General features: G+C 45.9%; 1 protein-coding gene across 8 annotated transcripts in view; it reads right to left on the reverse strand.

The window, feature by feature from the left end:
• CELF2 (CUGBP Elav-like family member 2) overlaps nt 1-21,464 on the reverse strand; it is a 300,840-nt gene that overhangs the window by 57,930 nt on the left and 221,446 nt on the right. For 7 of the 8 annotated variants that reach the window (XM_035021670.1, XM_035021674.1, XM_035021671.1 and 4 more), the window contains 3 exons: nt 18,606-18,654; nt 10,648-10,782; nt 2,191-2,270 (listed from right to left, as the gene is read on the reverse strand). In XM_035021670.1, coding sequence (XP_034877561.1) covers nt 2,191-2,270; nt 10,648-10,782; nt 18,606-18,654 — 264 coding nt within the window. Of the gene's footprint in view, nt 1-2,190; nt 2,271-10,647; nt 10,783-18,605; nt 18,655-21,464 lie in introns of those variants that run through there. The other variant, XM_035021676.1, reaches the window with a different exon arrangement.

The following is a 21,464-nucleotide window of genomic DNA, read 5'->3' on the forward strand; positions in this document are numbered from 1 at the left end:
CAAATCATTTTGAATTCAAATTTCTTAGATAATACATCTTGGTTAAAGATGTGAGCCAGAGTCCTGAAAATAACAAAATTAGTTAAAAAAAAAAAATCCAACAAACTTCGGTTGTACAACTAGAATGTGACTGGCATACTACACAGTCTTCCATTTAAATGTCAGTATTTTTTAAATTCAACAAGAAATTTCAGTGTCTGAGGGCCCCTCTGTCTGAGCATGGGTGTCCAGATTTAAAAACAAGTGCACCAAATTTGATTTTTTAAATAATAGAGATGTTAATACCAAAGGATCAAGGATTTCTTAAGAATGAATATGCCCCAATCTCTATAGCAGATTCTTTTCATTCTAAGCCTATTCTTCCTTGGTTCTGGCTCATACCCAGGTCTGTACTACGTTCCCGAGCTCTCTCCCTGTAGGAACACAGGAGAACACAGACCAGCATCCTCTGCAGCTTTACTCAGGGGGGCACTGATGGAGGAACTGGGGTTAGAGCTGAAAGAATTTAGGTTAAAAAATCATCTAAGGTACAAATCACTAAATTACAGGAAATAAAAATGATTAAGAATGAAGCACATGTATGGAAGATAATAAATACAGGTGAAAACTTTTTTTCTTCCCTAACCGTACTTTCATTTTTATCTCCAAACTGAAAGGTAGCTGGGATTCAGACTGATCCCCAATAGCGGAGCAGCCGGAGAGAAAGTGGGGGACAAACACAGCATTAAGATGTGACTGCGTGTCGTACAAGACTGCATCCCTAGGTATTTCAAATCCTGCTAATTATCTCCTATTGTGGCCGATTTTCACCTGAGCTTGCCTTCAGGTAGGGGGGTGTGAGTGTCTTAAAAATGCATTGCACTGAAAGGAAAACACAGTGATTATATAAGATATGTTAGGAATATCAAAGTCAAAATGAAGCTCGAAAAAGACAATAGGCTTTGCAATGCTGATATCAAAACTCAGAAAAATACAGTAAACACTTAATGACAAGGCCATGCACACTCCTTTCCCCCCTTGTCCACCCACCTTCCACCTCACTGTAAAAAAAGTTGCCCACAAAACATGACGCAGAATGATCACTTAGCTCCCAGCATGCTTTGGGAGATGCAGCATTGCAAAAAACAAACAAAACAAACAAATAAAAAAAATAATTAAACCCCCCAAAAAACGGAGGTAAAAAAAGCGCAAACGATCCATAAAGAAATTTTTGCACATTAAATAAAATTGAAAATATTTTGCTTTTCAGAAGATGAAAACGTAACTTCAGGTAACACCACAGGGCCACCTCCAGAAAAGATCACCCATACACAGATATACAGAGTACAGAACATGCACTCCCAAATGATTCTACCAGACAATACAGAATAAGTAACAGCATATCACTCTTGGAATGCTTTTGTGCAAAATTCTGAAAGGCCAGACCCAAATCACAGACTAGAAGTACAGAGCCATCTATCTACGTGTGTGGGTGAAACGCCCACATCAACGTATCGATCTTCCCCCAAAGCTAGTATCTCTCATTAGGAGACCAAATTTGAGCCTTTATGTTTCTTTTATCGTGCGTTTTTTTGGGTAAAAAGACAAATCTAATTTTTCAAGGGATTCTCATACATTAACATTTTCACTGGTTAAACAGTGTAGGAGAAGTATTAATTGTCTCCTAACATTCTTGATGCAAAAAACACAATTCTGTTTGACTAAAGAGAACTTGACCCCACATTTAAAAAAAAAAAAAAAGAACAGAAAAAAAGAAAAGGGGGGAAAAAAAGAACCCTGTGATCGGCACAGGGCAGGCTGCAATTTGGAGGGAGGGCTGTCAAGGTTGACTCCATACCAACCCTGGACCAGGAATGGACTGGATCCTTTAGAGGTCGAGAAGGAGTCTTGGTTTAAATTGCATCATGATGCTACGTTGCAGGGCCTGAGGCCAATGCAATAAAAGGCTCAAAAAAATAATGTACAGCACGTGGAAGGTTTTACTAAATGCATTTCAAGTCATTAGGGGAAAAATTCAGAGAAAGAGAGCGAGAGAGAGAGCGAGAGAGAGGATGAATATGAATGAATGGAAGAGATGGTGAAAGTGTCCATCTGTGATTGTCATGTGAACAATCCGCACAGGAGAGAGCTGCTTTCCCATTCCCCATCATTTGCACAAAGAAAACAAAGAAAGGGCAGATGATACAGTACCTCCATGGTCTGAGACTGATGCATGGCTTTGATTGCATTCTGTGCCATTGCCCTTGTAGAAAATGTGACAAACGCACAGCCTGTGGGAAACAAGGGGACAGGGAGCAGGAAAGACAAAAAACAACAAGACAAAAGGGTTGGACGCTTGTTAAACCAACACAGTCTACGAGAACTGCCACAGGACGCCACTGTTCTCAGTAGTACATAAAAATCAACAACTTCTCTTGGTTTTATCGTAGTTTGCTTTTTACTCACAGTGCTGACTTGCTAATCTGACCAAAGCAGAAAGGTTTATTGACTAGTTTATTTTTTAAAATGGAGACGAGGGGAAAGTATTGGGCACTTTTTTTTTTTTTTTAAAGCCACGGGGTGGGAGGTTTGAAATTAGCAAGATCTAGTTTGCATTTTCTAAAATAAAAAGTTGCTATTTTACATTTTTCTCCTTGGCTGATCATCTTTACTTAGGGCATCCACACATTCGGGCTTTTGGATTTCAAATTCTAGTGTTGATTTTTAAGCAGCAAATAATAAAATCCTCACACCAAGGGCCAATTAGCAAATAAATGCCAAAGGCTCAAAATGTCAGCAAATAAATACATCTCATCTCTTCTGGATAGTTAAAACATATATATGTATACGTATACATTGATGCGATTCCAATGCAGAGAAATATACCCCATCCTGCAGGAACTGTTTGGTAATTATTAATTACAAACAAAAACAAATGCTCTGTTACTCTGAGAATAGTCAATAGTGCACATAAGGCAAAACTTTAAAATCTGCGTTGGATTTCTTAGTTGTAGAAAATCTTTATGACTTTTCCACGTTGTGGTTTCGGGTATGCATCAGAGATCTGACCTAAAGTCTAACATCCACAAGACAATGTAGAGTTTTCTGCATGTTTCCTGTGAGACCCCTTGAACTTTCCATGGTTCTTTATTTCTCGTGCCATAAACTAACCAGAACCCACACTGCCTGCTCCCACTCCTGGTGGTAGGTGCTGGCCACCGTGCAGGTCACCGCTCCAACGACATGGCTCATTGCCCTTTTCACTAATAAAAACACTGCCTTCTAAAATTTACATTTTATTCATCGTGCACCCTTGGGCTTCTTAGAGAAAAAGACTGTGAAATTAATGCAGATTCAGGCTGATTTTATAATAATACCACAGCACACTAAAAGCTTAGCTAAAGCAATGCAGACTTATTTCACTTATGATCTCTAATGACTTTAAAAGTGCATTGATTTTCAGCTTCTTTAGCTCTGCACAGTTTGAACTTAGGTATCAGAGAATAATTCAGTGTTCCACTCAATTTCTTCAAAACATTATTATTATTACTACTTAAAAGGTTTCCAAATGAAGCAGATCTAAACACTGAGAGGCAGAAGCCTGTTGTCATCTCCGCGTGAATGCGTGAAAGTGGGATTCTGGCATGATTATTGCCCCTGTGGCCAGTAAGCCAAAGAGAATGTCCTACATCCAAAAAAACCCAAAAAAACCAAAAACCAAAACCAAAAAAAAAAACCCACAACAAAACCAAAACCCAGCAGATTGTTTGGTTTATGTGAATCAATTTGTGAGCCATAAAATATATTTTCTTCTTTTGCTCTGCATATGTACCTGGTGAGATTATCAAGTCAATACCGTATTAGCACCTTTTAATCAAACAGTAATAAGAGAAAGCAACACCTGCCCATTATTCCCAAAGCACAAAAACATCCAGTCATGAAAATAAGTCAATGCATTTTTTTTTTTTGCATCATGCTGTAATTTTTAATACAACAAAACTCTCAGTACACGGGAGAGTCATCTCTCATTGACCTCCCAGTTCAGCTGGCCTTACAAAGCCTGAGGTCTAGCTTGCTATGAATGTCGAGCTGTTTCATATACTTCTCTGACATTATAGCAGCTAGTGAAGCTTACTATTAAACACACTGCCTGCACCTCCACTGGCTGTAGCTTCTGTCATCAGTGAAAGCGATCTGGAGCCTTCTCTGAGGCATCTAGAAGATGTGTGTGACAGATGACAGTACGTCTATGGGCTTCCATATTGCGGACTCCGCTCTATAATTCAAGAGCCCCAAAGTTACCATCCGTCTTAAATACCCCTTCAAAAACATTGTGATTATCATCGACATTATTAACAGAGGAGATAATGCTAAGATGATTCTTCTTCCGTATCTTGAGACCACAGTGGAATTATTTGCTTTTGCAAATAATCTAATGGAGATATATTTGACATCATGTGAAACCTGGCCTAACTCTGCTTTTAATAGTCAAGAAGATTGTTTCATTCACTTTATTTGCTCTTATTATCCAGGAACATGTGCCAAACTGACAGTTTCCAAATGGAGGTTAAGAATGCATTAAAAAAACAAACAAACATGTAAAACGTCAACAGAAATCAATAAGGCACAGTTTATGCATTTACCACAATTTCAGAACAAGCAGAACTTTTTAAGTAACTTAGTGAGAAAGATACAGCAATTAGGAGGTCTCAGAAGTATTAGCAATAGAACAATAAAATTCCATCTCTATAAACTTGAACCATTGCTCTTTCCTCTCTGAAACCTGCAATTAAAAGCTCGACTGATGCTTCTAATTATATAACTCTTACTGCATCCAAAAAAATGATCTGACAAATCTGATGACTCCTTTAACCTTTTTACTCTATTGGCAGTGGTGCAATAAGAGAGAACCTGTCTCCTCAGGGGCTCTGTCAAGTTCGGGGCTGTGTGCTGTGTTCAATTACTTAAGAGGGAAAATTACTGTCGTTTGTAAAGTGAGAGCGTGTGTTGAAAATTTCCCTCTCTCTGCCATTTTGGATGAAGTTCTGCAACTTCAGAACCCAATGTTTCATGGCTTGGTAGCTTGTTAACCTTTGTAGTTTCTGCTCTAGTAGTCCTATGGCTAGATTTTAATTTTCTTTTCCATGGCACTGAAAACATGGTGGTGGCTTTAGGATTAGGCCTCAAAATCTGTGGCTTTTCACTAATATAGGGTCACATAAGCTTCTTCCATCAAGACTGGCTGTCAGCTGCTTCTACAAGCCAAGGAACTGACTTCCCATTGGACAAAAATAATTTAGGTCAACTGGCCCCTTCTACTAAAAATGAGCTTCTGGGTGCAGTGGAGTCCTTTGAATCTTGAAAGGATAACTGCTCTGACCTTGTGGAGTCAGCCCTCTGCTGTTCTAGAATGTCTCAGGGTCAGCCCTCTTCTGTTCTACATTAGTGGGTGTACTGTCTAGGTAGTCAGTTCTCTGGCTACTGACTAAAATGCAGGAGAAACTAGAATGGGGAAAAAGATCACATATACCAAGATAATGAAGCTTTGTTGTTGTTGTTAGGTAAGATAGCCTGTATATTATTGTCTGAAAGCCTCTCCAAATACATAATAGCTGAAAAAAGTAAAGAAAAATTCCATCCTTAACTGCAGCCAACCTGTAATTTACCTTACAATTATTTATTGTCTCTACTTTCAGAATGTCAGAGATTGCTCACAGAAATGAAAGGAACCGAACTCCTCCCAGTTCGGTGAGGTTGCCTTCTTGCTGCTAAAACAGATAAATGATTGACTGGGGAAAGGTTTCTCCAAGTAATTTCCTCCTACAGACAGGATCTAAGGAAAGCACGTGGCCCTGTCACAGAGAAGATTCTGGAACACATCTATTACACTTGTCATCTCAACTGAAAAGCTCTGTTCACACAGGTGTTCTACCTTTTCTCTCAGCTGGAGAATTTTGAGAGAACTAGGTGAATTCTTGGTCTGCACCAGAAATAAAGGAAGAGAGAGTGAGAGAGAGAGAAGGAAGGAAGGAAGAAGGGAGGAAGCAGGCACTTTTAAAAGCACGTACGATGCCAGGGCCTCTTGCTTTTCTGCCTCTTCTTTGAAAGAGAAGCAGCAGTCTGCTCTATTTCAACTGAGGGAAGTGTAATTTAAAGTAACTTGTGCGGCATGAAGGAGCTTTCGGCCTATGGAAGACTTGTTTATAAATTCCTGTTTGGCCAAAGAAAGTTCTTAATGCAGCCAATTCTCCTCGCTGTATCTTTTTAGCAGTGGCAGAGTTTATTAAACATATGCTATCAGTATAACATGAGAGCATCCAAACTAATACTCAAATGCACCATCACCAGCGCTGGGTTAGTTTATTTAGAACTGGCGTGGAGACACAGCTCGTTTATCCACCTGAGGCTGAGTGTAGAGCAGAACTGACTAGTTTGCAAAAAATCTCACCCCCGGGAGGAGGTTCAGAGACTGCACTCAGAACGAGTTGACAAACTACAGGTAATAACCCAGGGGTATTTGATACGAGTTTCCACATATGTTTAGATACTAGGTGGGCATGCCTAAGATGTCTTGATCAAAACCAAGTCTGCTCTGTGTACGTGTTTTAAAAGTCAAAAGCCCTGTCCTAATATTCTGATCAGATATAATGGAAACAAATGAGGATTTAATGGCTAAATCCAAGCTGTGCTTGCCAACATCCCTGAAAATATTGCCAATTTCATTTGTCAAGGGTTTTGGCAGGAGAATGTTGGAACACCATAAACACAGCTGGAATATTCTTAAACAAGCAGAAAGTTACCTTACATGGCAGTGAAGATCTGACTACACTTTATGGGGAAAGAAAAATGAGATAAACTCTTTAATTGTCTCCAAGTTACAGATAATCATTGCCATGGTGCAGACAACCCTGTAGACTGTACCCAAATTGTCCATTCTGACTGTGGGATTATGGGTAAGGGAGAACATGTGTATTTTAGGAAATCAACAGGCTGAGGAGACACTGACAGATAAATGCCTTGGCTGAGAAGGCTCCAGCTTTCATTTTGAGAGCAAACGTCCCATTTGACTTCCCATGCATGGACTCGTGGTATGCTGCTTGCGTTCTTGAAGAAGGTTCATTCAGCAGGCCTGGGGGGCTGACCTGCTATTGCAGAAGGATCTGAGTAATATGAAGGGGCTTGAAAGCATCTCAAACCAGGTTTTCCAAATTAGAAAAGATGGTAGAACGGGTTATTGCCCCCAGAGGGGAAAATGCATGTTTAGATGTGGGCATAGTGCGTAAAGAGAGTCAGGCGCCTGATATTTGCTGAGTGCTGGTTTCAACGTGCTTGGTAGATGCTAGGTGCTGTCCGTAGATAGCCATGACATTTCCTAGGGGGGCGGGGTGGGGTCTGATCTGGAACATGGCGCAAATCTGATGGGACTTTACAAATGGTCTTTCTTGCCAATATGGAGATGATGATTTTTGTTTTAAAGACAGTGATTCTAAGCCAAAGTCCAGAGCTGTGGGTCCTGCAGCCCACTACTCCGCATCAGTGGGGGACCCTGATCCTACAAGCCTGGAGAAGCCTTGGCTTCGTACCCTGCAGGGAGGCAGAGAAGCTACAGGGGTGGCAGAGAAGGCATGACAGGAGATGCCTATGGGGGGAGCCAGCACCCCTAACTGCCTCTTTTGTCTTCATTCTTGTAGCGGAACTGGGCAAAAGCGAAGCCAGAGATGTGAACCACTTTTCTGTACCTCAAAACTTTTTTTCTCACTAGTTTATACTCGGTTTAGTATTAGAAGGTGCTTTTCAGAGCAGCCAATCTTTCCTTTCACTTAATTTTTATTTATTTATTTGTGTCTTAAACAGCTGAGCCAGCAACAGGCATGGAGACCAGAAATGCTGAGCACCCTTTATCTGCAGAGCCACTAATGGGAGACACTTATTAATATTTGATTGAAAACTGCAATTCTTTAATAAAAGCAAAATAGTAGCACGAAAGACAATTATTGTTCTTTTAACAAATACACTGATTCAGGAGCCGTCCCCTGTACCCAGGAGTCCCTGGTTCTCACTAATTGAAAAACCTACCGCTGTCTGGCTTTATATTTCAGAACAAATGCTTATAAATGAGAATTTCCTTTTTTTGCCGTAGGGAATTCTCATCAGTTCACCAGAAATTACTTTTCTGTGAAGAAGAAGAAGAAGGAAAAAAAAAAAAGCGGGGAGGAGTATTCTACTCTTTACACTGAGCCAGCATCTGCATAAAATACGGATGAGAGTGGCTCGCGTAACTTGTCTCAAATCGGCTGCTCCTGGTGTCCAGTGCTGGCTCATCAACCACATGGCAGATCAAATTAGCCAAGCTCTCTCGCCAAGTACTGCGTCCTGCTCTTTCCTGCGAAAGCTGGGGCGGCTTGAAAATCTCATCTGCGGAAATAACTCATGGAGGCTCAAGGAGCTCTAGACACTGCAGGCACCAACGCTATTCATTACCGTCTCCGCCGGAGGGACGGAGAAAGTGCCGGGTGGACCCGGTCCCGCAGAGGGAGAGCAGAAGCCGAGGTCTCTCCTAAGCCGCGTGGATGGCCCGCTTTTGCAGGAAATCTGCCACATGCGCTGGGAGGTGAGTGGGGCAGCTGTGGTGACTGCTGCCCTTTACAAAGGGGGAAACTGAGGCACAGAGCTAAGGACAAGGAACTGACTATGGTTGCGGTTCACGTCAGAAGTCCTGGGACTGGATTTCGGGGTCACTGGCCTCTGGGCCACTATAAGTTTCACTACGATTAATTTAAGGGCCTTCCTTTCTGTTCTTTCTCCACGCTGTGTGTCCTGGCAAATGGGAAACCGCTAAGACAGAAGTGTGACTGAAAATAAGAAGAGCAGAGAAGGGTGGTTCGGATTGCTACACTGGCAGCAGGACAGGGACTGCGGCAAGAGGATCACGTGTTTCTCCCTGTTTTCTTCTTCGTCTAGCCACACTGCCTTTCCCTGCAGGGTTCTCCCCCCCCCCCCCCCCCCCCCCCCCCCCCCCCGGGGCTGGTTGGCCTGAGCGGGCGCGTACCTATCAGGACTGCCAGCACAGTCAGATGACCCCACGTGGCTGGAAGGCTCTCGGGGCTGGGTGTGCCGGGGGATGGCACGATGGTCCTGGCACCCTCCTCTCCTGTGCGCTTCCGGCCCCGGGGCTGCTGTGGGCGGCGCCGGTAGCAGCGTGGGCGGGCAGCTCCGGCTCCGCCCCAGGCACTGTGTCTGTGCATCGTCTGTGCATCGTCTGTGCATCGTCTGTGCATCGTCTGTGCCTGCGCATCAGGGTCCCGCTCGGCGCCCATCTCGTGCAGCTGCCAGAGCCGCCCGTGCTTGCAGCGAGGCCGACTGACAGCCTTCGCAACTATCGGGGAAGGCTCCAGCTGTCCCTCCCTTGCCTCCTTCCTTTTAAAACCACCTTCGGAAGAAGACCGAGGCACCGCAAGCTGGAAGCTGTTCACCTCCTCCTACTGTCCCCTCGACTCCCTCCCGTGCGGGGCTCTGCAGGTGGGTGTAGGCGGGAAACTTTTGTTCTCTGTGCCTTCCATTCTAGCAGCTGACATCGTGAAGTTTTGTGTGTCAAAGCCAAAAGAACAAGTGTTCTTTCTCACATGGTGCTGCATTCAGCTAAAATGAGGGAGATGGGGGAAAATCCGTGCTTGGGGACTTAAGGCCCAGGCTTTTCTTTCAGCATGTGGTCAGAGACTGGGAATGAAAAGAAGTTTCTAATTAGCCCCAAGGAAGCTGCGTCGGTAAGTACATTAATAGAATGAGATCCTCTCTGTGTTGCAAACATATGGATTTCTTAGAAGAAGTGGAACGTACGTTTTATATATACACTCAGACTCCAGCCTCCTGGGCTGTCTCGGGAAACACAGTCTGATGGGGGTGAATGCTCAGTGACAGCACTTAGGAGTGGTTTAGGGAAGGATCTGTGTGACGCTGTCCAAGGAGAGGCAAACATGGAAAGCAAACACTTATTTCCCGTTGCCTTGGATAGCTGCTTGCAAAAATACTGGTTTTTGTCAGTGCTCGAAGCCACCATATCTGCTTCTGTCACGGTGACAAAGAGGAGCCTACAATCTTCTGGACCAAGTCATCTCTCTGCCACTTAATGGACTTTCTGCGCTCAGGCCTCCCGAAGTTTTGTTCTTTAAAATAAAACCCTCATAGCCCAGGATAGGCCCAGTGCTTCTGAGTGCCTACCTGCTCTGCGCTACATGGGAACACTGCCGATTTTCCTTGGTTTCTATCGCTGTCAAGAGGCCCATCCCCTTCATGTTTCTCTCGGGCAGAGGCAGGAAGCCAGAGACTAAGATGAAAACAACCCATATTCTTTCCTCCTCCACATCCCTCCCTCACCCCCAAAACATACTTCAATCTGAGATCGAAAGAGGTGTATAACGACAGGGCAGCCTGTCAGCTTCCCCGCTGGCTGGGAGAGCCTGAGCTAATATGCCTTCAAAACCTTCTTGACCTGAGAAATACAAGGCGATCCCTTCTGCTACGGTGAAAAGTTCACGGTGGATAACTTGATCACACGGGACACATTACAGGGTAACCTCTTGCTGCGTGCGGTGGCTATGTCTACCTTGATTGTGACACAGAGTTCCAATTAGCATTTAAGGGAAGAGACTTTATAGACGGCACACTCACCTCGACTCAGCCCGTCGGGTCCCCGGAGAATCCGGCATTCTTCTATCTGGCCAAATGGAGAAAACATCACCCTGATATCATTCTCATTACATTTCTTCGAAACCATTCCTATGAACAATTTTCGGTCTTCCACAGCTAGGAGATAAAAATAATGAATGAGCAAAGGCCATTTTTATCCCTTTTCATGTAATCAATGCTTCATTACCACATCAAGCTGGGGGCCCCCAGTCATGTGAGAGGAAGCAGCGCCCCAAGGCCAGCTCTTCTGACTTCCATGCCCCGCCCCCCAGCTCTGCTCTCCCACCCAGACCTTCCCAGACACTGCCTTCCTCTGTGAGCTCGTGCTTACCCCTACGACACCTTCAGAGGACAGGAAACCTACAAAAAGTCCTCCCCTTCCCGCCCTGTTTGGAGACTCACAGTGCTTACTAATATGTTAAAGCTCCATGCAGTTGCTAAATGCTACTGTGACAGAGAGATATTTTGGAATATGCCTTTGAATTTTTTTGTAGGTGTTCCTTAACTTGAATGACCGAGAAAGAAAAAGGGTCAGGGAAAGAAAAATGGGATGAACAGAGGAAGTGCGATAGGAAACAAAACTTTTAATAGGGCACTCGGAGAAAACCTTCTCCCCCAATTTCAAATAGCTTTGCCCCATGGATCCAGACAATAAGAAGAGATAAGGGAGATGCTCATCTCTCTGGAGAGCCAGTAAATAACCTGTCTGTCCATCTGTCTGTCACACTGGCTGTGCAGCTCTAACCTGGACAAGGCATGGTCTGCACCTGCAACTGAAGAGTAAGCCAACTGTAGGGAGAAAACAGGGCTGTGGCTACTTGAGAAGCCCATCGGGACGGCCAGATGCTCAGGGTGGAGCCCTTAACGGACAACGACACGCCCATTCTTAACCTTGGAAACTGCCAGGAGGGTAAGACTGGGGAAGGTTTACCTCTGATGACCTGGGAGATTTTCCTCAAAATCTACAAGCTTGCGCTCAGGATAAGTGGCCTACATTTAGCCTCAAAGGCTCAATTATCACTGATTTCAGGACAGTGTTCGCAGCCTTTTTTTAGGAAAGAGAAAAAAAAAAAAAAAACCCGTTCTAGACGTCCATGGGGAAGAGTCTTGCTTACTTCCTGTGTTGCATTTTAATCCATTTCTCGGGACCGGGAGCAAGGGCAGCTGGAGGTGGTAGCACCTGAGGCAGGCCGGCTTAGGGGCTTGCCGTCCACCGCTGTGTTCGTACCTCCGTGTTGTGTCTGTCTCATCATCTCTCCATTGCTCTTCAACTGGCTTTTATCTCTGTCTCCCTTATTCCTGCCTTGGACAGTGTCTCATTTTCATTTAAACAACAAGAATGTATTTTAGGCTTTCCAGGGCCAGGTGCTCTTGGTGCCTGAGTCGAACTGGCCTGGACACCCCCCACCCCGCGCTGGGGCCCAGGAGAGATCTGTGGGGGAAGCAGGGATGGGACACAGGGAGGTTTGCTCTGAAGCCACACCCGTCCACGAGGGGAACCCTTCTGCCTGTGGTGTCCACTGCAGTAGCTAAAGCCACGCGTGGCTCCTGAGCCTTGAACCGTGGCCAGTGTGACTGAGAAACTGAATTGTTATTGTGATTTAACTGTAACTAATTTAAATTTAAAAAGCCACAGGTGACATTCTAGTGGACAGCGCAGCTCTGAGAGGCCTGAGTGAGGCAGCTAAGTGCTCCTTCCTGTACAGCCCAGACTGGAAGGGAGAGACTTGAAAGATGTTTTGTCTCACTCTAAAAGACACCCACCCCACCCCGTGGGGCAGGGAGGGAACTTGCCTGGGGTCATTCAGCAAGGAGGGGGCCTAACCTGGACCACACCTGCTGCCCCGCTCCTGGCTCCAGTCCTGTCCCCGGTGGTGCTGTTTCCTACGAGAGCAGAGGAGTGAAAGGAGGCCTCCAGGGGTGGGCAGGGCCAGGTCAGGAGACTTGCCTGGTCCCAGCCCTGCCATTGAGTTGATGTGAGACCTTGGGGAGTGAGAAAACTTCTGTGGACCTTGGTCTTATCATCCATAAAATGGGTTTCAACTCTTCTCTATCCTTGCTGTCTTTCTTAAGGAACAGAGAGAAGTGGGGCGGGGTGGGGGGGTGGGCAGAAACGCTGAAGCCCAGAATCCCACCCACCAGCCGCGCTCTGCACTTGGGCAGCTCCTGAGATAGTGCAGAGAAACTCGGGCTCTGAGGACCATTGGAAGCCACGATGCCACAGCACCTTGAGCTGCCGATTGTGTGCCAAGAGCTTGAGAAAGGCATGTAAGCTGGCCTTTAAGGAGCACAGGGAGAGACTGGTAGAAGCATGGGGACAGCACAAGGTATAAGGAAAGGAACACCCTGTCCTGGGTGTAACTGCTACCCAGCAATGGGTACGTCAAAGTGGACGTGGGCAATGGCATCACTGGCTCTGAGTCGTAGGGGGAAGCTGGTGAGGACCTGCCTTCCTCCCTGAGATAACAATCTTACATTTAAGAAGCGCTTTTCTTTCCCATCAAGCAGGTGAGCTACCAGTGGTCTATGGGTTAGTGGTGGGAGTAGCATCTGTGCTCACCAACAGCGGGGTCACCAGGATGACACGGTGGCCCAGAGGGAACACGGCATCCCCCCGATGGGAAGGAACGGACTGAAGCGCTGCAGAGCAGGGAGCGGCCAACTTCTAGTCGCAGTTGTAGCCTTCTCCCTGCCCCCCATCTCTAGGACCTCTACCTGAGGAAGCTGTGGCTAATATCTTCTTGAGACTAAAAAAAAAAAAAAAATCCTATTGAATTTCTTCTTATTTTGAAGGATCCCGTTTTAGTTCTTTCAAACAAAAGCAAATGATAAATTGCCAGTGAGTCCTTGGTTTCACTGGGAAACCTATCATGATGGCATGGAGCTAAAACACTGCAGGTTTGGAGCTCCAGGGTGATGCAGGCATAAGCTAAATGTGCAGCTCCCGAATAAGCTTAAAGGATGATTTTTCCTAAGAGGCATAGTAAGAACTGGAAACAACTGCTCAACAAACCCTGGCTTCCGAGGCATCCCGCCGGCTAAACCTGGGCAGGGAGATGGAAGAGAACGCTCTTTTCAATGCTAAGTAGCAGCCAAGGAAATAGAACGGAAACCTACACCTCCCAGATGCTTTCCGAAATGCCGATGTCCTCCCGGGCGTGCGCCCCATCCAGGAAGCTGGATGTTTGCAATCACTAGAGCCCTAGTACCTCTGTGGCTCTAACAGCTGGGGCCGTGCGTGCTTTAAGGGCAAACGGGGAGAACTACTCACTCCCCGCTTTCTTCCCCCTCGAGTTTTCCCAGTGAAAATTTATTTGTAAAACCTATTCCTGGGATTCCCAGTCTGAGGATCCTTAAACAGCTTTGTCAGCATTTTAAATAAACATAATTATCGTGCATTCACTGAACTGTCCATCAATTTTTGATGAGTTTCTTGGTGGGGTTTTTTCCACCAAGTGGAAGTGAGTGCGGCTCATTTAGGTTTTCAATCCACGTGAATGCGGATTGCTTCAACAAACCTGTGTTTACAGTATCCTGTTAAGTGCTTTACGGAAATTAAAAAAAAAAAAAAAAGGAAGGCAAGAAAGAAAAGCCTACTTTCCTTCAGGATAACAGATGAATGAGCAAGGGGCGATACTTTTTACCCCGAGTGCTGTGCGGGTGGGGCGACCCCATCACTCATTACGACCGGACCGGAAGCTATTCCATAACCAGGGACCATTTCAAGCTCTCCTCCCGTGGCATGAGAATGGGTTAATATTTTAAGTGGGGACTTTTTTAAGTTCGAGGAATAGAAACTTCGTTTTTGAAAAATCCCTAATTGTAAGTCTGTGCGAACACCCTGGTGTACAATCTGTCAAAGTCACACCTGGATTCAGGGCGGCCTGAATTAATTAACAACTTTTCAATGTGTTAGTGCTAACATATGGCATTTAATTACTGCCTCCAAATCCGTGAGTCTCTCCACTTTGAATTTCAAAATTATTTCTTCCTCCTCCAGTGCATTGGAAAGTGACCGGATGGGGATGCCCTGTGATTCCCATCTTTACTGGAGGCTTGCAAACCTGCAACCTCCCTGACCACGTTCCATCATTTTGACCCTGTGAGCTCTGAACTCAATGCATGGACACCAGGGGTTTCAGAGGCCTTGAAAAAAGAGAAAGGGCTTACTTGGCATTTCTGGATGTGAGGCTCTAAGGAGCCCCGACAAGTTGTGAGGTTGGAGGGTTCAAGCAGGATGCATTTATGTTCTGTCTACAGAGTAAAACAAAACAAAAACACCAACCCTTTCAACCAGAAGCACGACATAAGAGTGAACACTGGCTGGTCGCTGAGACCCCCAGCACAGAACCAAAGGCAACCTCTATGCTTTTCTTATCACTTACTGCTAGACAAACTTCAGATCCGGCAACTGCATGTACTTTTCAATCTTGCACAGGTGGTACCTTTTCCTGCATAGCAAACAAAGCTGGAAAAGAGGCCTTCCCATGGTATACAGAATGAAAGATAGTAACTATGTGCTAGGGTATGCTGCAATCCAGAATCCACACCTCCTCAATCAAGCCTCTTCCCCTGCCATTACTCAACTGTATGCAGTGGAAGAATGGTAAGAAAACTTGGAGTCTGTGAAATTTGGGTATTTATTCAGTGTGTTCTTCCTAAAGACCCCAGTATTTTATTGCTGATCCAGAATGGGATTTTTTTTTGAACACCTGGCACAGTTAGAAGTAAAATGCTATGAGTTTGCAGAAATATGCTAGAGGCTGCAGCTTAAATCAGAGCCAATTAAGAGGGCAGGCTCTAGGAGACCTGGAGATCTGGAAAGCCTGTGTAGGAAAATGCTGAAGGGCGGGGCAGATCCAAGAGCAACCGAGTGTGTTTGGGCTTACCACAGTGGTTCCCTTTGTCAGAATCTCTAGATGGATGAAGGCTTCAAAGAGCGATTGCTTTCTGGAATTCATTTGTCCATCACTAATTAATCAGTGATTAGCAGCCCTTTCTTGCTCAGCAAATACAAAGTTTCCGAAAGCCGAACATACTGATAATGAAGATGGTTACTGTCTAACTGTGATGAGTCCTTTGTGCTATCCATAAATGTCAGCAAACTCAATAAAGGTGCAATTAGAGCTCGTTATCTCTCTTTCACAACTCCAGGAGCTATTGAGAGCATCTGAGCCAAAGAAATCTTTGTGCTCTATGAGCTTTGGAAACCACGCTTACCTGTCAAAACTGCCATGTGAAATCAGAAAGGACTTGCACCTTTTATCACTTGCTTTCGAAAATGATACATCACTCCTGATTCCTCAGCCAGGTCCAAGGAGAACCCTGAGGCCTGTTCCGTCTCTCAAGGTGAGGCACAGACTTTGCACCTCCATAAGGAAAAATGCCTTAAAAGGAGCTTTCAGTCCACTTACACTTTTTGACTCCCCCCACGCACCCCCCCCGGAAACTCAGAAAGTGAAGGTCAATCTATAAAGCAAAGGAAGAACTGGCCCAACGAGAAGGTGTGTGGAGGTGGTTTTTCCTTCGTGTGTCCGGAGCCGTGCTTTGGTAGGAGCGGCAGCCTCGGCTGCCCACAAAGCATAACACCGCCGCTCACCTCCCACAAGCGCACCGATGACTTAGCAGAGCAAATATTCACTAAGTGCCAGGCATTAGGCCAAGTTCTTTGTAGATGTTAACTTATGTACTCCTCGAAGCACCCCGTAAGGTGGGCGTCACAAGAAGGATTCAGACTGCGGACCACCGAGCGCCCCCCTCTTGCAGCCAGAGATATGGGGCCTGGGTGAGGTTACAGAACCTGCCCAAGGACCCAGTCAACACGTGCATGGTCAGGCAGGGGTCAAGTCTGAGCTCCTCGAGATAGCTTTTACCTGCTACCCTGAGTTGCTTCCTGAACAACGGCATTTTTAGGTATCTTTGCATCTTAGTAATAACAGTGTCTAATCCTGCTTGGCAAAATGGTTGGCTGAGGGCGGTTCTACTCTGTTGCTGCCATTCTAAACCCAGAGCAAACATCAGCTTCGGAGTCCAGAGCTGACACTAGAAGCAAGGGTGACCAACCAGTTGAGACCTCCAGGTCGCTAGCCTACAGAACGGGTTCTCTAAGTCAGGCGTTGTGTCCACACAGCGGCAAAGCTAAAGAAGAAACCCTTTCATGGCCCAGCTACTTGGGTATTCCAGGTCAAACATCTCCAGAGGAGTTATCTAATTCATCCTGTTTTTATAACAGTGACCCAAGGTTCAGAAATAAGACCACACCTCCTTCATGGCCCTTGTCCTGACCCAGGCTAGAGAATTAAGAGTCCAAAGACAGGGAGCATCTCTTAGGGGCCAGGAGCTCCCAGATGACTTCACAGACAGGGTTCATCCCCCGAATACACAACTCCTCTCTCCCATGAGGAACAGAACAGACTGTAAATGTGTACTTCTGGAGCAAAAAGGCTCAGGAGTCAGCATGGGCACCTGGCCTTCTGCCTGTAGATACTCTCAGTGCAGAGCCCTATGAGGCCAGAGAAAAATCCGGGAGGTAACAATAACCCACATTTTAGAGAAGTGGTGCTCTATTGTTTGCAAAACACTGTTGTATCTTATGTGAGTCAAACAAAAAACAAAAAACACCTATCTATGGAGGTAGTGACCATGACCCCCATTTCATGAATGAGGAGATCCAAGTTTGGTTGTTAAGTGACCGTTAGATCAGTAGACTCAACGTCAGTAAGTTCCATGGGGTCGGGGCAGTGTCTTTCTTAGTCCTTCCCCTTATTCTGCTTCAGACTCAGGGCCAAAGCCCAGCCCCTAGCAACAGGCCCCACCCACAGTAAGTCATCACGGGGTAACTGCTGAATAAAGGGGTGAAGTCACCTGACCAGGGTCCTGCAGGAAAGCAGGGTGAGGTTTCGGACCCTCTGATGCTGGATGCTGCCTTTGCGGTATGTGGTACGGGAAGAAGGGAACAGACTCTCAGACAGGGGTGCAGTGGTGGAGGAGATGGGTGGGGAGAGGGGGTAAGCGCCCAAGTCTACTCCCTGACGGATCAATCAGGTGCTGGTGGTACCATGCTCTGACTTGGAATTTTCTTCAAAACTTCCTAGTCTGTGAAGAAGCCAGAAAATGGGATGCACTACAATTAGCAAAAAATGCCTTGTGGAGAGATTTAGACCCCAATCATAATTTACATTTGCAGATATGCAGATCTCTGAGTGCATGGCTTCTGCCCTGATTACTAATTAATGAGGTGCCAACCTGCCTGTGGAAGCAAACAGTGCTGATTATGTCAGTCTTGGGGGACGGAGACGCGTTGAGGTCTGAGAAGGTAGAAGATTCCTTTAACATACATTTCAGTGAATTCAAAGAACAAAATGGGGACAGAAGGCGGGTGTAAACGGAAGCAGAAAGTTAGGAGAGAGAAATGTGGCTATTGGCCCTTCCGCATCTTGGAGAGGTAAATCTCAATGATTTCACAGACATCATCCCATGCATATTTTAGTACTGAGCGTCCATTTATGTAATCAGCTGGCTGAATTCTGAATGAATTTGGATGCAGATGCATCGGTACAACTTAGAGAAGAGTGCCATAGAGGAACACACCAAAGGAGGAGAAAAGACAAGCAGCATTCTTGGAGGGTAGGCCCTTTCCCGCTCATCCACTTTACACACCCTGAGGTCCTTCCTCTCCATCAGGTGTCCTGGGATGCTTGCTCGGTGGGAGGGGATCAACAAGAGGCAAAGGCCACAGAGTTACCACACAGAGCAAGCCCCGAACAGAGGGACACGGAAAACCATTTCTTGCAATGTCTTCAACAGATCTTTACACCAGAGACGTATCCCCCACTTTTCCCAGAGCAGGAAGCACATGGGGCCGGCTCCTCCCTCCCCCGTCTGACTCCTTCATTGAAAGAAACAGACAGTATTACATGAGACAGTTGGTCACCACCTACCGTTTGACTTTTCACTATCTGCAGGTTTCATCTGAATGGGATGATGCATCTAAAAATACAAAAGTGAGAAAGTAAAGGCAGATTGAACAACTGTATGAACAGTCTCAGAAACCCCACACTATTAAACTTGAGTCCTCAAACTGTTACAGGGACACATCAGTAATAACAGGATCTCTCCCCGTCAAAAGTAAACGCATGAAAATGCAAGCCTGTGGTGACGTTCAGGAATAGAACCCTTTTGAGTCACTGGGCCCTGCGACACAGGATTGGGCTTTGTAGTCGGACCTGAGTTTGAAACCTGGTTCTGCCACTCAGTATAGTTTCTGCCCATATCTTATAGGCAGTTCTGGCTCTGCCGTTCATCATCATTGCCACATGATTTTGGGCAAGCGCGCTAACTTCTCTGAGTCTCAGTTTCCTTATCTGTGCAACAGAGGTAACACCTGCACGGCAGGAATGAAATGAGCAAAGGCATATAAAGGGGGCGCCGTGAACAGGGGCCAGGACATGCTGGGAAAAATGAACTACTGTTATTCTGTAGTTTATTACACATTTAAATGCAGATTGTCTTTGTTTTTCTTCTGGCCATGCTCTCTGCTGCAGGGATTTTTCTTAGACCTCAAAATTATGAGTAATTTGAAGGTCTAGCAGTTGATTGATTTAGGCGCTATTACATAATTTTTCTCAAATACAAAGTATGACAGAGGAATGCAGAGCTACTAAAGGGATGGAGGAGGGAGGGGAGGTGGGAGGGAGGGGCAGGAGGCATGGATCTGACGATCAGGTTCGCTTGGTAGGTGTGCAGGAGTGAGAGGAACCTGAGACAGAGTGGCGCCAAGGTCCTGAATCGTGGTGCCCCGGGTGCTCTGTGGCTCTTTACACAATGCCCATCTCACCACCGTGCACGATCCACGGAGTTTACTCCAAGCGCAGAATGCTACCACCATTTCCAATTAAAATAAATTCATCCAACCACTTTCAAAGGTCCTCTCGCTTTATATTTCATCATACCCCAAGGAACCTCAGAGCCACAGTGTAGATGGAATCACTGGCCTTGCAAATGCTTTTATTATAATGGGTCCCGTTCTCTCTGAACCTTTAATTCCCCCAGTGGACTTCCATCACTTGCAAGCCCCAGCTCTGGGTTTTATCTAATTTAAAGGAAAGGGGAATGGTACTTGGCTCTGGCACTTAAATGATGGAAAATTATCATCAGGCAGTTAGGGCCATGTGTAGCTAATGCCTGGCAGGGTCTTCAAAACACAAGGGGAGTGGGAAAGAGGGAGTACTATCAGGGGACGAGAGGCTAAATAATTCAGGGCTGCTTCATTTATCCTTTTTTTTTTTTTAATGTTTTATATATTTATTCATGAGAGTCAGAGAGAGAGAGAGAGAGGCAGAGGGAGAAGCAGGCTCCCCGCCTAGCAGGGAGCCCGATGCGGGACTCGATCCCAGGACCCCGGGATCATGACCTGAGCCGAAGGCAGACGCTTAACCATCTGAGCCACCCAGGCGCCCTGCTTCGTTTATTCTAAAAGGCAAGATGCTCTTATGCATAGAACATAGGCCTTTACATGTGGGGTCTACTCGGATTCCCACTCCATTAACATACTCAATTTGTGGAGGAGAGACTAGAATGAGAATGGAATGTTCAGGGGTCAGCAAGTAGAGCAATCTTTTCAGAAAAGACTGGAATTTATCCCTAAAAAGCAGACAGAAGTAAAATGTGGAAAAGTCCTGGTTTGGGCTGGGTAAGGTGGGTTCTATCCTACAGCTAATGCTTGGGGAAGATGGGCTGAGTCCATCTCAGGGTAGGGTAGCTTCTACCCAGGGTAGAAGGTGGCTACCCTTCTAGCATGGCTTTATCCATCTCTTCAGCAAAGATGGGTGAAGTACCCACTGTGTCTCAGGCTCTAGGCTAGGAACTGGGGAACAAGGCCCAATAAAGAATTTCAGGCCCTTCGGGTGCTCAGTGTGTATGGGGGAGGCTGATGTGTCAACAGCCCCAGGAGCAACATGGGAAGTGCTATGCTAGACAGAAGAGCAAGGGGGTGCAGGATCTCAAGGGAGCAAGCACTTCATTCTGCCTGGGGAGGAAAGTGAAGGCTTCTTAGCAAAGGGGATATGTGATTCGAGTCCTAAAGGTCAAGTTGGACTTGCTCGCAGAAGAGGGGGAAATGGCATCTGAAACCAAGAGAATATCCTGTGCAAGGCACAATGGTGAGAAAAAGCATACTTCCTCCTAGCAAGGAGGCCAAAATGTGTGTGGGGAAGGGCGCAAGAAGGAGATGCGAAGGCAGTTGGCACCTGGGTCTCAAGAGGATCCTGTGTACTAAGGAACTGAAATTGTGTCTAAAAGTCAAGTCAGGCATAGAAGATTCAGGTAGCAAGGGCAGCAAGATCAAATCTAAATTCCAGAAAAGTCCTTTCTGGCTACGATGTGGTGGATAAATTGGGACAGGGTCGGGGGGGGCCGCTAAGAGGCTACTGCGGACATGCGTGTGAAATCGATGGTCTAAACCTCAGAGGCAACTGGCTGGTTGTGGGGATGAGGGGGAATGAGAACCATCACGGGAGCATGGCTCAAAGAGGGGAAACATGAGAAAAGTAGTTTTGGGGGAGACTGATTAGTGCAGGTCTGGACATGCCACACTCGATGTGACTGGGGCTGGAGACAAGTTGGGTGCCACAGAGCACCCAGGCTGTAGTGACGGCTCTGGGGCCATGGGCATGGGTGAAACTGTCCATGAGGGAACGTACAGTGAAAAGAGCCAAGAGCCAAGGACTATCAAGAGAACCATAGAGAATATCAAGAAAAAGGAAGCGAAGAGGTTTTGAGCAGGAATAACTGGTTACGCA

Source organism: Mirounga leonina, unplaced genomic scaffold, assembly GCF_011800145.1.
Source record: "Mirounga leonina isolate KUSES-001 unplaced genomic scaffold, KU_Mleo_1.0 Mir_175, whole genome shotgun sequence".
Lineage (NCBI taxonomy): Eukaryota > Metazoa > Chordata > Mammalia > Carnivora > Phocidae > Mirounga > Mirounga leonina.